This window comes from Amia ocellicauda, chromosome 20 (assembly GCF_036373705.1).
Source record: "Amia ocellicauda isolate fAmiCal2 chromosome 20, fAmiCal2.hap1, whole genome shotgun sequence".
Lineage (NCBI taxonomy): Eukaryota > Metazoa > Chordata > Actinopteri > Amiiformes > Amiidae > Amia > Amia ocellicauda.
In genome coordinates, this window is record NC_089869.1 from 5,049,760 (window position 1) to 5,067,234 (window position 17,475).

General features: G+C 38.5%; 1 protein-coding gene across 3 annotated transcripts in view; it reads right to left on the bottom strand.

Annotated features, from left to right (window-relative positions):
* Positions 1–148: 148 nt before the first annotated feature.
* slka (STE20-like kinase a) overlaps positions 149–17,475 on the bottom strand; it is a 40,806-nt gene continuing 23,479 nt past the window's right edge. The window contains exons 8-19 of one of the 3 annotated variants that reach the window (XM_066693218.1): positions 15,684–15,815; positions 14,432–15,508; positions 14,168–14,298; positions 13,646–13,769; positions 11,842–12,021; positions 8,782–8,874; positions 6,471–6,600; positions 6,121–6,245; positions 5,785–5,973; positions 5,467–5,592; positions 2,634–2,747; positions 149–2,317 (exon numbers count right to left, since the gene is read on the bottom strand). In XM_066693218.1, the coding sequence (XP_066549315.1) occupies positions 2,171–2,317; positions 2,634–2,747; positions 5,467–5,592; positions 5,785–5,973; positions 6,121–6,245; positions 6,471–6,600; positions 8,782–8,874; positions 11,842–12,021; positions 13,646–13,769; positions 14,168–14,298; positions 14,432–15,508; positions 15,684–15,815 (2,568 nt within the window). In that variant the 3' untranslated portion in view covers positions 149–2,170. The other 2 variants (XM_066693219.1, XM_066693220.1) reach the window with 2 other exon arrangements.

Below are 17,475 nucleotides of genomic sequence, written 5' to 3' on the forward strand. Positions count from 1 at the left end.
ATTATAAACCCAGAAAGACCGCCACCAGGGCAGTTCAAAGAATGCATGTTGTAATCTGCAAAAAGGAAACCTCGCCCATTCTAAAACATTGAACCCATGTTTATTCCTACAATGAAAAAAAAAAAAACTATTCATCAATGAAACCAAAAACAGTTATGACTGATTTTAATAAGGAGTTCTTGTTTCAGTGTGGCTCCTGATGTTACCACTGTTGTGGGTTATGTGTATCCAATAAACAAAACAAAAACAATAAAAAAACTCAATATGCTGCATTCCAGTAACAATAAAGATCTAGAACCATTTGCAACAACCAACAGACCTAAATCAATTTTAACTCCAGAGATGACTCTGCATTCGGTTATTAAACAATTATATGAATGATAGAACTCAAAGGCAAGACGACCCCTAAACCATTTCCAAAATATAAGTCTTCCAATTCGATAAAACCCAAAAAGAGTAATGGAAGGGTAAATGATACAGTATACCAATTTACACTTGATACAGCATTTTCTGTATATGCAAGTCTTGAAAAATTAAGGCTAATAACTACCAACATCATAAAATAGTAATTACACTTAAATAGTTAAAAATAATTAGAAAATAAACATGCATTGCCCCCAAAGTCTCATCACATATTTGGTATTGAAATTTCCTGCAAACCATGTTGAATTTATAAACAAAATGAAAATCCAAACACAGGAAACACATTTTGGGGGACAGAACTTTGTTAGTACAGGCCACAGAGTTTTTATAATATATAATATACATTATATATGTATGTATATATAATATATATTATACATTATATATATACACAAACACACACACACTTTACAAAATTGTTTCATACTGCATATTCTTACATGAAACACTGCCGTGATATCACTAAAATATTACATTCGTTAAAGAAGAAAAAAAAAAAAAAAAAAAAAAAAACTCCCAATGGGATGTGCGCCATGTGTCTCTACAGCTACAGACAATTCCTCACTAACATTTGTGCCGGAAATAATGCAGCTCCTTACAAAGTCGATAATAGCAAAGTAACAGCAATATTGGACTGAGTTTCGAACCCACACAAGCTCCTTAATAAAAATAAAAAGCATGTCTTTTTTTTCCAATTTGAAAATAACCAAATGTTTGAAAGAGAAGTCTGTCATTGTAGTATATATAATCGTTTAATGAAATAATCAGAGATGCATGTAAATAGTCTTGAAATAGAATAGTATTTTTAGAATTAAACTCAAACCCATGCAAACTGTACGTCAGCACTGCTTTGTCACTCCACTGTCGTTCATGAGTGTTTAATGCATCATAAGCAACAGGACACATTACATAGTAAGTATATAAAATAAATCCCGATTTTCAAGATTCATCTCGTAAATGTGCACTTCATCGATTACCAAAAGTACATTCTATTTTAAAATGGTTGTTACAGGTATTAGGCCTGTGACAGAATTAATTCAAGCACCATCTCATCTATTTTATATACATATATATTTATACTGTATATTGTGGTTTATACAAATTACCAGCTACTTTTAGTGCAAATAAGTTATGGGGTGGGGGGGGGGAAATGAGCAGCACATCTTTTTCAAAATAAGCTTGTATAAAAAGGCCAGGTCACAGATCTAATTCTTTTAGGCACTGGGGTTTTTATAACAAGAGAAAAACAAGAGCCTAAATTGCTGTTAGTTAATTCCAATTTGAAAATTGTCAATACAGTAAATTGCCTGAGTTATTTCGGAAGTGTTTATTTTATGCAGTTTGAATAAAAATGGTCAATAAAGTTCAACTAGTGCTAATATGCTGCATTTCATAACCTTTTCAATTCCTGACTCAAAAGCGACAGATCAAAGAAGAAAAACAAAACCTTCATAACCCATTTCAACTGGATCTTTTGTTAATATCCAAAAGAGAGGAGTGATCAGATACGAATCATAGCTTGTTCAGACGGCGCTGTCTAGATGCTATGAGAAATAAAGGCTGCAGTTTGGGGCCCTTTCATCCTATTCCAGCAACAGCGAGGACCTGAAATTGAATTCAAGTGTTCAGATATTAATGCGGATTATCATCGCTGGAGAAGGTGAAAGGCCGCAGATGCTCCTTGAGGGGACCAGCATGGTCCACTTTGTGCTCAGGAGTTCTTGTGCGGGGCAGAATGCAGCGGGGGTTATAATCCTGTGGAGTGGACGCTTGGTATGGGGTAGAATTTGGAAATTCGACTCTGTGCAGAAGGGTTAAGGCATTCCGATTCACCGCTCATTTTGAAAAAGACTTCCTGTTCCTGCAGCTTCCTGGCAAACTCTTCTTCTAGAGCCTGGTGGGATTAAACAGGGAGTAGACATCTGCTTGTACTTGAGGGTTTTACAACATCACCACCATAATAATAATAATGGCTGCATCATATTAACACATGCATTCACTCACATATATACGGTTTAAGATAGGTAGTACTTAGTGTGTCAGGCCCCAAGAATTTACATCACAAAAGTTAAATGAAATGTCATTTATTCAGACTTAACATGCATAATGACAGGCAAATCACTGACCCTAGCAGGTAATTCCACAACCAAGTCCTATAGTGTAAACTAACACATTAGCAATATTTACGGTGGCCCCTTCATCTCTCTTACCTTCTTCCTGGGACGCAGTTTCTCTCTCCAGTCCTTCAGCTCCTGGCTGTGCTCCTCGTCGAGCTCCTTCAGCTTTTGCGTTTCATGTTCAATCAACAGATGGCACTTCTCGTTCTGCAACAATCGCAATGACCGTTAGCTCAAGTCAACCATCAAGCTCACATACACGCATCCCTTATACAACATGGTGCGTTTCCTCTTCACAAAAACAAACTACAGAACAAAAAAATCTAAAATGGGAGCAATAATCTATTTATTCCTCGCATTCTTATCTACATGTGAATGACAAAGTATAGTAACTGACTCTTTTGTGTGGCATCGCACCATAGATATATACCTACCCTACCTTGATGGTTTATTCAGGGTGGAAAAAAGAAAAGAGGAATGGGTTCAACTGAAGCTGGGGTCATAATACACGATTTCTACAATCCAACCCGATTTTGTGAACAGTGGGCAGCTCACACTTAAAAACTATTTTGCACCGAATGTATGTGTCATGTCGTGAAGGAGTGCACACTACATGATCACTTAAGTACAGTGCATCCGGAAAGTATTCACAGCGCTTCACTTTTTCCACATTTTATCATCTTACAGCCTTATTTCAAAATGGATTAAATTCATTATTTTCCTCACAATTCTACAAACAATACCCCATAATGACAACGTGAAAGATGTTTGTTTGAAATCTTTGCAAATGTATTAAAAGTACAAAACAAAAAAAGCACATGTACATAAGTATTCACAGCCTTTGCCATGACACTCGAAATTGAGCTCAGGTGCATCCTTGTTTCCACTGATCATCCTTGAGATGTTTCTACAACTTGATTGGAGTCCACCTGTGGTAAATTCAGTTGATTGGACATGATTTGGAAAGGCACACACCTGTCTATATAAGGTCCCAGTTAACAGTGCATGTCAGAGCACAAACCAAGCCATGAAGTCCAAGGAATTGTCTGTAGACCTCCGAGACAGGATTGTATCGAGGCACAGATCTGGGGAAGGGTACAGAACCCGATGGTCACTCTGACAGAGCTCCAGTGTGTCTCTGTAGAGAGAGGAGAACCTTCCAGAAGAACAACCATCTCTGCAGCACTCTACCAATCAGGCCTGTATGGTAGAGTGGCCAGACGGAAGCCACTCCTCAGTAAAAGGCACAGGACAGCCCGCCTGGAGTTTGCCAAAAGGCCCCTGAAGGACTCTCGGACCATGAGAAACAAAATTCTCTGGTCTGATGAAACAAAGACTGAACTCATGTCTGGAGGAAACCAGGCACCGCTCATCACCTGGTCAATACCATCCCTACAGTGAAGCATGGTGGTGGCAGCATGTGGGGATGTTTTTCAGCAGCAGGAACTGGGAGATTAGTCGTGATCGAGGGAAAGATGAATGCAGCAATGTACAGAGACATCCTTGATGAAAACCTGCTCCAGAGGGCTCTGGACCTCAGACTGGGGCGAAGGTTCATCTTCCAACGGGACAAAGGAGTGGCTACAGTACAACTCTGTGAATGTTCTTGAGTGGCCCAGCCAGAGCCCAGACTTGAACCCGATTGAACATCTCTGGAGAGATCTGAAAATGGCTGTGCACCAACGCTCCCCATCCAACCTGATGGAGCTTGAGAGGTCCTGCAAAGAAGAATGGGAGACACTGCCCAAACGTAGGTGTGCCAAGCTTATAGCATCATACTCAAAAAGACTTGAGGCTGTAATTGGTGCCAAAGGTGCTTCAACAAAATAATGAGCAAAGGCTGTGAATACTTATGTACATGTGCTTTTTTTGTTTTTTATTTTTAATACATTTGCAAAGATTTCAAACAAACTTCTTTCACGTTGTCATTATGGGGTATTGTTTGTAGAATTTTGAGGAAAATAATTAATTTAATCCATTTTGGAATAAGGCTGTAACATAACAAAATGTGCAAAAAGTGAAGCGCTGTGAATACTTTCCGGATGCACTGTACAGGGGAACACACACTTCTTCAACTGATCTGAAATCATTTGGGGATCTCTGACAGCCTCTAAACTGCCCACATCTCACAGAAACACACGTAATCCATCCAGGTAAACGAACACAGTCGACATTTACAAGTCACATTTGTGTAGTGCAGATCTGCACTTCTCCACCAGTGGGATCAGTGGATTTCTGCAGATCTGTACAAAACTGCGGAAAGAACGCGACTACAAGCTGCTGTTTGTGTTCGTCTGTGCGGAAAACACAAAAAGCAGAAAGAAAAGAGGATATGTTTGAAGACATGTCTGGGTAGGCAAGGGCAATAGCCTGTATACTCTGTGTGAGAGCTGGAGGTGAGCAACACACAGGCTATATCCATCCCACAGTATGATCATCGCATTGTAGGGATCGATATTTTGCACAGACCTGGGTCAATTACAGATATTAAAAATATTATTTTCCCTGTATTATACTATTTTAAAATAGCCTGCCCCGAAACAACCATTGGTAGTTCAGCTCTCATTGGCTGCTGATTACGTCACTTTCCACAATCGCTGCCGATCGAGTCGTAAATATTAAACGTTTAATAAAATCGTTAAAAGCGATTGCATTGCAGCCCATCTCACACTACGTGAGCACCGGTCGCGGGGATGCGCCCCAACCAAGCTGCTTGTCTTGACGATCAGTGTCGATTTGTCGAGGGCCTAATTGGGCTTAAAATTGTGTAGTGTGACCCCAGCATTAAACTGTGGAATACGTTATGTTTAAAGGAAACCCTGATTTCTGTAAAATGTGATATTTAAATGGAACTATACCTTTTGCACAGACAACATTAACACAGTGTGCAGGTCTGCTGTGAAGTTCTCATGAATGCACACCCTACCTGAAGCTGCTGCAGCTCACGGATGTTGGTGTCACACTGCAGCTGAAGATCCCTCATCTGGTTCTCGTGCTTCTGGTGCTGATGAAGCCTTTCATTCTTCTGCCTCTTCTCCTCCTGGGCAGCAAACTGTCAACAACAACCACACAACACACCACCCTGGCATTAATACGCAGCGCACACACACTTGAGAAGAGCTTGAGGAGTCTGGCTCTAGATTATCCCGACCGTGTGCCGTGTACATGTATCCCATTATTCCATCTAAACAAGGTGACTTGCAAATCTAAGCTAAATCAGTTTAGGGGACTTCGGTCGTGTCACCTGTTTGATCTTCTCCCGGTCCTGCTCAGGAGATCCTGATAGCGTGATTCGAAGGCTTTTCTTGAACATGGCCATCCGGGTCTTGGCTTCACTGCGCTGGATTTTAGGCAGGCGGCCTCTCTCCTGCGTCTGCCTGCTTTTCAGCTCCTCAATCAGTCGCTGGTTGTATCTCTGCATCTGCTCCATTTCCTGAAAACACACAAACGCTTCACCCTTCAATTCCCCACAAACCTACAGGAGGTCAGCTTGGACAGATTCACTGTCCTCAACTATGAAACTCCTAAAACCAGTAATTAAACAAATTAAAAAAAAAAAAAAAAAGTCTGGATTTCTTACCTTCTCGTGTCTCTTGAGAAGCTGGTGTCTCTGCATGAAATACTGGTCTTTCAGCTGCTGTTTGAGAAGCTGGTGTTTCTCCTGCAGGTGTCGCTCCTCCAGCTCCCAGATTGCAGCTTCCCGGGCTGGGATTGAGAAGGGTGAACACACAGCTCAGTGACAGAAATCAGGATGTGACTAAGAATACTTGCTGTGTTTCTTGGTAGCCCAAGTAACCCATGTTTTTATTATTATTACTCAGTTTTTAGTGCCACTTAATGATGCCCATTCACTAACGGTAATTAAAAAAGTGTTGAGAGAATTCATGTAATTCACTTTAAATTTTCTTTGTAGTCAGTAAGTCTTCTCACCTCTCATTAGCTGCTGTTTGCTGTTCAAGCAGTCCCGCTCAATGGTAGCAATCTCATGCTTGTGTTGCTGAATTATTTTCTTCAGTGCACTGTCAAGCTCCTGCTGTTGCTTTTGCAAAAACTCCTGCTCCTGTAGGAAAGCGAGAGGGGGGAGGGTCTGGTTGTGAATCTGTTATGCCAAAGAGCACAGCAGGCAGAGGACAGAGAATCATGCAACATTAAACAAGCACTTGGCAATACCACGATCACAAACTGGGGAGGAAAGAAAAACACAACAAAAAATAAAATATCACTGCAGAGAGGAACGTCTCGTTTTTCATAAGCAACTGCCAGGCTCATAATACTGTACAGATGAAAAAGCCAAACATTTGATGGATGAACGACAAAATAAACGTGAGGTTTAGCAATAGCATACATCATGGCTAAAGAACAACCTTTTGGGGGGGGGAACAAGGCTTATGACTAATGCTAGAAGAAACCCTTAAAAATGCTTTTGTTCAGATGGCTAATGAATTCAATAACAGATTTTTATCTGTGGATTTATGCGAGGATATACCATTAGTATTACTCCTTTTAAATCCTTTTAAGTATATGTTCATTTTGTGTTCCCAGCTGACGAATGAAGAAACTATTTCCATAATGATTAAAGAACAAAGTATTTCAAATAATATATTCCCCTATCAAGCATATGTCCTATCTGCTTCATTCTCTTTTCATTCATTAAGTGTTTAAGACCTACACAGGATCCTGCAACTGCTGTATTGTCTTGGTATTAAGAATACAAATCCTTTATTTTTAATGTATAATTTAATTCATTGTGAAGAGGACAAATCTAAAAGTATAATAAAGTGGGAGAAAAGGTAAGAAAAAGATCACTGTACCAAAATAGTAAAAAGCACTCCAATACAGAACCACAGCCATGCTCACACGTGCTACCTTTAATTTAATTTAATCTTTTAATGTGAAAGAAATATCAACATATTGGTGCTAAAGTTGCTGTTATTACCATCTATAAGCCAACATCCGGCACATGACCAAATTGTATAGTGATCAAACACCTGAAGTAAATCTACCCAGACTTCTAGGTTACTGTAATGTACTGTAATAGTTACATACCATTCTCCATAATGTGTTGTAGCAAAATGAGAACACTATTGTACCTGCATTGGTATATTACAGGGTGTATTTTCCAGTGTCTTTTTGTGTAGTGATGTTCCTTGCACAGGGATTTTAGATTAAGAAAAAACAACAAATGTTGCGTGTTTCGTTGATGCTCACTAGAACTCTGGACTTGATACAGGTATTTTGATATTTGTACTTAATGTAATATGGTCATATGACAATTTATATTAATACTTTAAGTCCTATAATCAGACTATTTGACTTGAACCCTCACTTTCGCTGCACAAAAGCCACATTTACACCATAGATACTGTACGAAGCAGGTCAAAATAAATTAAGGGGTGGGGAGGTGGAATAGATACAGCCATACCAATTCCTGAAGCATCTCTATTCAAACAGACCTCACTTAAATCAAATTGCCTGATGCAAACCGGTAAGGCACGTAGCGATGGACCCAAAACAGCACACGTGAGCAAAAAGAGCAAAAGGCTTAACAGGGGAAGGAAACTTACATCCTGCATCTGAGCGTTGAAGAGTGTACATGAGGACAACTGAAAAGACTGTATCATAACCTGGGCGACACCCTGTGAATTCAAACAGATTGCACTTCCCAGGTCAGCAACACGGCACAAGAGCAACACACTCGCAGCACCCCACCAACAACAGCACACACATACGAGCTCACTGGGCTCGCGTTCTTATAGGGTAGATTCCCACATTCCTGCAGAATTTCCTGATCCCATTGGTGGGGCAGAACTGTGGAAATCTGTGCCACACGAATGTGAGCTGGGCACTGCGAGCAGCTGCAGGGCAAGCGTTGTTGCATCATGGCTTTTTAATTTTTTTTTATTATTATTATTCCTGGGCCTTTTGGAGAAAGAATTGAGGAAGAAACGTACAGAACAGAAGAAATGTGCAATGATGAAAAAGGTGCTTCAGTTATTTAATTGATACCGCGCTTTCAATATTGGACTTCGCTCATTCCTCTGCCTGCATCATTTTAAACTCAATAGCGTTAAGGATCAACTAGATTCTTAAACACATGCCCTGAACTTTAAGACGTTAAAGGAGAAATAACCCCTGGGGGTCTGAAAAACCTGAATTGCATTTAACTTTTCACAAGGGTGGAGAGATTGAACACGATCCCACCTGCTGGGGTGTGACGTTCAGTGATGGTTGCTGGTTTTACCTGTTCATGCTGTATTTGTGATAGGTCTTCTTTCAAGCGTTTCATGAGCTCTTTTCTCATGTGTTTGGGTGAGTTTTCCACTTCGTTTTTCACCTATAGTATAAGCATGCAGACGGTGGGGAAAACAATGCTTTGAATCTCTTTTCACAGCAAGCATTCATGATGAAAACAGGCAGCCAAGCCTTTTGAGTTAGAGAGCTAGAGGGCATTTTGTCCAACCAGTTTCCCTGTATTAGTGCTACAGCATGCAAGATTACTTTTGAGTAGATCATGTTTTTGCAATTTGAAATAATTAAATCTTTTACATTTTTAAAGGTTTATAATACCCTCTGAAAAAAGATCTCCCAAGGAAAATAGTGTAGTCGTGTGTAAACCGCATTTTAAACGATCCAGTGTTGAAATGAAAGTTAGTGATGATGTATGTTAACAGAAGAGGTCAGAGAGGGAAAGTTGAAGGTCAGGTAAAAACAAGCCCAGGACAGCCTGTCCACAGTCCACCTCCTTCTGAGTTACTAGAAACTATTAAAAGCATCTGTTACCTGATGCACGTCTATAGCCTCTGATTATCAATTTTATATCTAGATGGGCAAAATCAAAAGTATTTAAAATTTAGACATGTGTGACTATTTATTTTATGAATATTTTTCAGTGAATGGAAAACTCCAAAACACAGAAGTGCTCATAGCATGCATTCAAAAAAATCAGCATCAGCCCGTACTGGACTACACAGAGGTCATCAGAATTTAAATACACATTCTTGGCATTTAAATAAAAGACCACCGAGTTAAATTGTGAAATATTTATATTATTTTCAAACAAAGGAACATAAGAGTGCATCAAGTAATACAGATTGCCTTTGGATTGATGTGTAAAGTCACCCCTAGAGGAAGAAAAGCACTACATACACTACAAGGTTACTCCAAATTATAGTGCAAACCACAAACCACACCACTTCCAACCAACCTCTCACCCACCACCTAAACCAGAAAGCACACTTGCAGACACACAACAGGCATCATTAGTTAAGAACCAACAACAATATAAACAATGACACATTAGAGAACAAACACGTTACACAATAATTCACAAGGGGAAGGTGATCTAAATATTTTCAGTACATTGTGCTATTTTACATTTTTGAATAGCTGAAGGATGTTGTGGCATTTTTGAAAACAAACACACCTTTAATAGTCTAAGACCAAAACTGTTAATTAAGTTTTAAATGCATATTTTACTGAATTGTCAAATCCATTATTTGATGGGTTCTTGAATGTAATATGCAGAATATTTAAAAGGAAATTGAGAACTGTTGCTATATGGAATGTGAAGTTGTGACATGCTTCAGTGCTCAATATTCATGCACGTCTTTGTTTGCATCCTTCATGGCAAAGTCAGGCAACAAGTGATGGTTATATAAAGATTATGCAGAGCTATTCTTTTAAAGGCACATTAATTGTAACTCCTTCAAAAGTCACAACCTTCTTCTACTGCCAGTATTAATGTATGGGGAACAAAGTCTAAATGAGATCTGAAGAAAGAAGTATCATTTAGTAAAATCTTAATTTAAAATATATGTATTAATAATTTAAATGTCAGTCGTAGTGTATAGAGCTATGTACAATTCAGTAAAAATAGTAGTTCTATGCCTACAAGAATATCAAAGTTGTATTCATCCAAACAAATAAAATAAACAAAACTAGCAAATGGCATCTTGCATTTTTCAAGTAACTGAAGAGAGATTTGAAATGCAATTGACCACAGTCTTTGTATCAGTGTTGCCATATTCAAAATGAATGCAAGGTTTGAGCCCTTTTTACATACAACAGCCAAGCATTGAAATGATCACAACATGCCCCCAAAAGTTAGAAAACCTTAGCGTGTACTAGTGTTCCTCCTTTTTCACCCCCATGATGACAAAACTAAAAATGCAAGATTAAATTAACACTCTGACCAGTCCAACAACTGCAGATTGTCACTTTTACATTTACCCAATGGAACGCCATCATCGGGTACAGGGTTTGGAAAATGCAACTGACAGTTAAGTCAAAGTATTACATTTAATCCAGGCCTAAATTTACTTTATACTGTTGGTTTGACTACTTTTAGACTACCCTGCCTAAAATAGCATTAGATAATCCAGGACAAGTGCTATTCTGGGTTCCCACAACCAGATCCTGCTCTTCTACAAATCTCTTCTGGGAAAGAAGAGACCATGCCAATGAATTCCAATTGATTACAAATTCATATTTATATATAAATTGAGTTATGAGTTGTGAGAGTGCAATAGTGAGTATGCTCACATGAAAACATTGTTCAGATCTCACTGGCATGGGAAAACAAGGCCTCAACATTTCTGATGGGAGCATTCCACCATTTTGCCACCAACCAGACAGACAGGAACAGGTATAGCCATTCACCTCTTATTGCACCAAAAACTTAATTTATGAAGGCTGTTATAACAGAGGTTGCTGGAGAGTTGCAACTAGCTGGGACAAGCATCCAGTTAAAAAGAAATAAGCCATAAGTATAAAGAATAAAACCCGATTCTCACTAATGTATAAATAGAAAGTGTGATGTTATATAGATAGAGAGATATGTATCCTATGATTGAGGCCTTAAATAGGCCTCAAAGTTAGTGAAGTGTATGAAGGTATGATGCAGCTAACATGTTTTTTCTAAAGATTAGCCTGTATGATAAAACTAAAACTTCAGAATAAAGTAACAAGCTGCATGTAATGCTAGTTCCTTATCTGCATGCCACATATTGCTGCAAGCAACTTCTAATAAGTTTCAGAAATTTTTCACTACACTAGGAGGTAGTAGTACAGCTTTATATACTAATCAAGTTTATTTAAAAGTAACCGGAACAAAATAAAAGATGCAAGACCAGAAAAGAAAGCTTTAGTAAGTATGTTTCAGAAGTCACAGCACCCACACCAGGCTTCAGCATTGCATGACACCATACAGAGCTGATCAATATGGCAACAAGTCTGGTACAGCGCTGTCCATTTTAGACATGTGCTCATCCAATGGGGAAGACACAAGCATGATGTTTCCTACCTCCTTTCTGCGGTTTTTCAGCATGTTCTGAAATTTGGACAGCTCCTTCTCTTGCTCTGCTTTGATGCGCTTGGCCTCGTCCCTCAGGCGGTTGGTGTGATCTTGCTCCAGGCGCTCAATAGTCTGCTTCTGCTGCTTCTCCAGGTTCTCTATCTCCTGGTCATACTGACGTTTCTTACCCTGCCAAAACAACCAAGATTTTCAGCCAGCTGAAGAACATGACCAGACTGCTTCGGTCTGTTTTTTCTTTCTTAAATCAAAAAATGGTTTTGGGTATAGTGTAGAGCAGCAATGGTGAACCTATGACAGATAACGACAATGTTGTGCATGCCAACAGGTTATCTGCCTTTTGGTTTGTTTTTGGCACTTTAGAAATCTAATCAGTTTGCTTTGCAAGGACGGCCCCACCCCCCAAACGATTTAGCAGTGGTAACATTTTCTGACTATTCATATCTTAATGTTATGACTGTTTTATGCTGCACTCTGGGACCAGGAGAAAACAGAAAAAAAGTGAGTTGGTCCTAACCCGATTGATGTCAGCAATGGACGTGTCAGTTGGACATGCTGGAAAGAAGCATTTTGCTTTACCATTCTTGAAACACTTTGAAAATTTAAAAATTAAAAAATGGGACCACTCTTCATAAAGTGGGCAAAAGCAAGCAGTACATTCTCAAAAATATAATGGGGAAAAAAAAATGGCTCTGTTGTGCAGAGTACATTTGTGGTCTGGATACTCATTTATTTCATGGTAGTTTGACACCACAGCATTTTCTTTGTTTAAAAAAGTAGTGCCACATGCAGTATATGATGCTACTATTAGTCAAAGTAATTTTACAAAATGTAAAGCAGTAGATATGATTAAGTAAATATCAGATGGGAAAAAATTAAGGTTCCTGGAAATGGTTGTGTGCAATGGCAAACAAACCACGAGTCCCTCTGCTGCAGATTGTTTATTTAAATGTACATCAGCATTATAATCCTCAAACCTAATGTGTAATGTATTACACATTTATTACTGCCCTGTAGCAATACTACAATATTGAAAATTAAGAATAAGTGCATCATACAACAAAAACAATGTTGTGACATGCTTTGGATTGGTGTTCCACTATATACAACTAGATTGATTGATCTTATTTGAATGAGGATTAAAGACATTGTCTAAAATAAAAAGGGCCATATTCCAAAAATGATTGATCTGGTGATGTACTATTACTATTGCTTTTTTATATCTGTAAATGTATTATGAAATATAATTTGTAAACACAAATGGAATGAGGGACAAAAAGAAACTACATATTTATATTATTATTTGATGCACATTTTCTTGGTGCCTTGATATATTTAGCAGCAGGAGTCCCATTAGCAGACTGAAGCTCACAAGTTCTCCAGACAAGAGGGATGAGGGGGATTCAGGGTGGGAGGAAGTTAGCAGTGGATGCAAGTAGTGGGAGATTGGATGGAGGGCTTCTATCTGTCCATAGCAATTGCTATTTGTTTTCTTGGCAGGTTTGCTTAATAACAATTACAACATCAAAATATTGTTTTAAAAACATTTTTACATCCCAGATTACAAATTGGCACCCTTGGCACTTAGTGATGTATATATATATATTAAACAAAATCAGACTTTAGGCACTCCAGACAAAAAAGGTTCACCATCCCTGGTGTAGACTTTACCGAATTGAGACAAGAAATCAATCTGATTAAATATAGATTTTCACATAGAAAACTTTTCAATCATCTTCAGCTGGTTCTCTTAAAAGATCAGTTTCAGGTTCTGTATGCAGAATTGCTGACTCACCGTCATCTCCTGTTCAAACCGGCGGTATATCTGCTCCTTCTGCTGCTGCAGCTTGTTGCTAAGCTGTTGCTGGGCCCTCTGTTCCTCTTTCTGCAATAACCTCAGTTCACGCAGCTCCTGGCGTCTATCAATGGAAATAAAATGGTATCTAGTCACCATCTACAAGTGTAACCACTTTTCCTACAAAGCTTTGGGACACACTAATTCATGTAGGCCCTTTGTCAGTCTACAGCAACTAAAGTGTTAACACTACTGCTAATCTTTCTCAGACATTAAGTACAGGCAACTAGGATGTCTACTGTTATGAGAAAATAAGATTCATGTGATGTAATCTGAATTAAAAACCCTGAGCAAAAGCTATTAAGATGTACCTTCTTAACGGAGGATTAGGGGTAATAATGAAGCCATAATTCCAAAATAACTTCAGGGAGGGGTTAAAACAGATATGTAGACCATAGCACATAAGTCTTTCAATCAGATATAGTCTGTGAATATATGAATACATATTTTTTTAATTCATACCTTAAAAATCTCATTTCTTCGTTCTTTGTGTCATTGTCAGTGACTATCTTTGATGTTGTGACACTGACTTCTACACCATCAACCATGAATTTCCGGGTCTTTTTCAAGGTTTTCTTCTGTCGCCTGGTTTCCTATGCAAGACAGAGAAGATATACATTTTATGTCCCTCCCCTCCATTAGTTGGTCTTTCTCCATCAGGGAAGTTGAACAGATTCTTCTGCAGATTTAAAAATCATAACATTGGAAATTGCTATCTTATCTTACCTGAATAGAAATTGATCCTGGCTCCTTGTTTTTGGTGAGGAAGCTTGAAATGGACAGATTCAGGTCAATGCTGCTGTTATCAGCTGCAGAACTGCTACCAGAGTCTGTATCTTTCTCCTTTCCCTTTGTTTTTGCAGGCACAGCCTTGTCAACATCTCCCTCTTTTTCAGGAACACCGGCAGAGACCGGCTTCACATCCTCTGGTGCCTTGTCTGCCTCCTGTTCCTTTTCATGATCACCACTGACAGCCAGAGGTACGGAGGGCTTCACTTCTTCCACAGTGCCCTCAGGCTTGGTCACTGTGACCATCATTGGTGTGTTTTGTTCACTGGCTGGCTGGGCAAACTTGTCTCCAACTTGGGTCGTCTCTTCAGAAGCATCCTGGGAAGGTTCTTCTGGGGTGCTCTCCTGTTCCTTCTTGACAAGCTCCTTCTCAGCAGCCTCTTCCTGTGGGTTTTCTCCATCCTCCACTTCACTGCGGTCCTCTTTGTCACCTCCTTCCACCACGGCAGCTTCATCAGAGGGACTTCCAGCAGGTTCTTCCACTGATTCAGGGGCTTTGAGGCCTTCAACCACAGGCTCTTTTGGACCATTCTCTACTTTGCTCTCTGCTTCTTTCTGCTCTGCAGCCTCCTTGCCACTTTCTGCTTTGATCTCGGTTGCAGCTCCTGTGTCAGATTTCTTTTCTTCAGGTTTCATCATCTTATCTTGCTCTTCCCAGGACGCCACTCCCTTAGCGGCATCTTCCTTTGAAGCACTTGGTGCCTCTACAATGTTCTCTTTCCTGTCTGCCGTGGACACTTCCTCTTGGTCCACCAGAAGCTCCTCCCCACTGCCCATGTCTTCATTGCTAGTATCTGAAATATTGTGCTCATTGAGTTTTTCATTCTCAGTCTTGTCAGCTTCACTGGTTCCTATGCCCTCATCTGACAGCTTGTCACTGGCCTTATCTTCCGTGTTCTCAGGCTCAGTCTTCTCTGAGACAGACTCCAGAATGGATGCAGACTGCGAGAGCTTCTCATCCTCAGAACTTGCAATGCTAGCATCTGAAGGGGCACGCTTGTGTCCAGGGACAACCTGGATAAGATTCAAAGTAAAATAAATTAAATCCAATGCACACCCAATCCACTAGATTCCAAAGAATATCTACAAGATTAGCCATGCTAAAAAGGTGACTTTTTAAAGCACCAGCATCCAAGTTAATGAATCTGCTTTGTGTAGTCTATACCTCAGATTATGACAACACACTTACCAGCTGTGGATCAGTTTCTTCTTCTTCCTCCTCCTCTTTACCTTCTTCGATCTCCTCTGTAACCTCTGCCTTGGCTTCGGCAATAAGCTCTCGAAGTGGTCTGTTATCAGCAACATTCACCACAAATGGATGCTGTTTTTTAAAAGAAAAAATAAATAAAATTCCTTGTTAATCATAAATAAATATCAAATGTATGAACTTTTAGTGAAGGCCTAAAAATATGCGGAGACGGACAAAACTAAGCAAGTCTCCACGATCGATTGAAATTTCCAGCTTTCCATGGCATTAATTTGTCTACGACACTATCCAGCCAAAACACAGATCCTCACCCTTTTCATTTTTTTCTCTATAGAGGTGTTCCTCAAATTTAAATCTCACCAATCTACACCTATTTAAATACAATTAAATTGTGTAATATATATATATATATATATATATATATATATATATATATATATATATATATATATATATATATATATATACACACACACACACACACATATATATATACATACAGAGTTACTCTTCAAATACAAATGTTTGTCCTTTTTTGACATGATTTTTCCAGGACTAATTCCTCCCATCATATTTCCTTGAGTTGTGTAGGCACTGAAATTATGTGTTTAGCTGTCCAGATTGTCCAGTACACAGAAACCCTAAAATCTAGTTAACAACTTTGGTGTCAGTAGTTTGATATAACTGTATTTACATAAACAGATTATTGCACTCTTTTTAGTGCTTATCTAACTTGGACAAGAGTTCGGAAACAACTTGCCATCTAAGACAGTAAATGGGCTAATAAGCTACTCATGGCAGACAATCAACATTTTGCTACATCTAATCCAGTGTAACCCAAGCTGCCTAACAGACACTTATTATACATGGCAGGTGTTGTGGGTCAATACTTCATTCATCTCCATGTATGGTCAACAATACTTGCTTACTAATTCAACTAATTCGGGGGGGAGTGCCACTTTATATTTTCATTCATTAATCATTACTGTAAAATAGGTTGAACATGATAATACTACTTGATTTTAAGTTGTCTTGCACCTACAATAATAAAATAATAAAAAAAAAAAACATAGGGCCTTTAAAATAATGTTAATATATATTATATAAGGTTAATATAAGTAAGACACATTAAATACCACCTTTATTTTATTTATTTTTTAAACCAGATTATGGTACAAATACAAGTCACAACCTGCATCACATCAGCAACATAGGAATGGCTAGGAAGTATTTTCAGAAGGTTTAAACTACAGAAGCCTTCGTTTTCAGAGTATGTCAGGATATGAAAGTTGAATATTATTTTGTAGTTCACTGTTAGCAACTGTTCACTGTTGCTATGTTTTAGCTAAGTTGAATTTGTAATGATTGATGCCTTGTACTTCTCTGTATTTTTGCACTTATGTTGTAAGTCGCCCTGGATAATGGCGTCTGCCAAGAAATAAAAATAATAATAATAATAATAATAATAATAATAATAATAATAATAATAATAATATTATTATTATTATTATTATTATTATTATTAATAATAATTCCAATCCATGTTTACATAGATATCCTTTCAAAAACAAGTGTATTATTCTACTGAAAGTCAATGCATATTTTCAATGATACACTGGAGCCGCATAATGGTATTAATTTGTAACTTAGTAAAACACGTTCAATCAAATAAATCCATTATCTCAGGAAACCGTGAAACATTCAGTGGAGGAAATACAGACATATCGGTCAGGTGATCGTGAAGTGTAAAATATCCAAATGCTTGAAGTATACA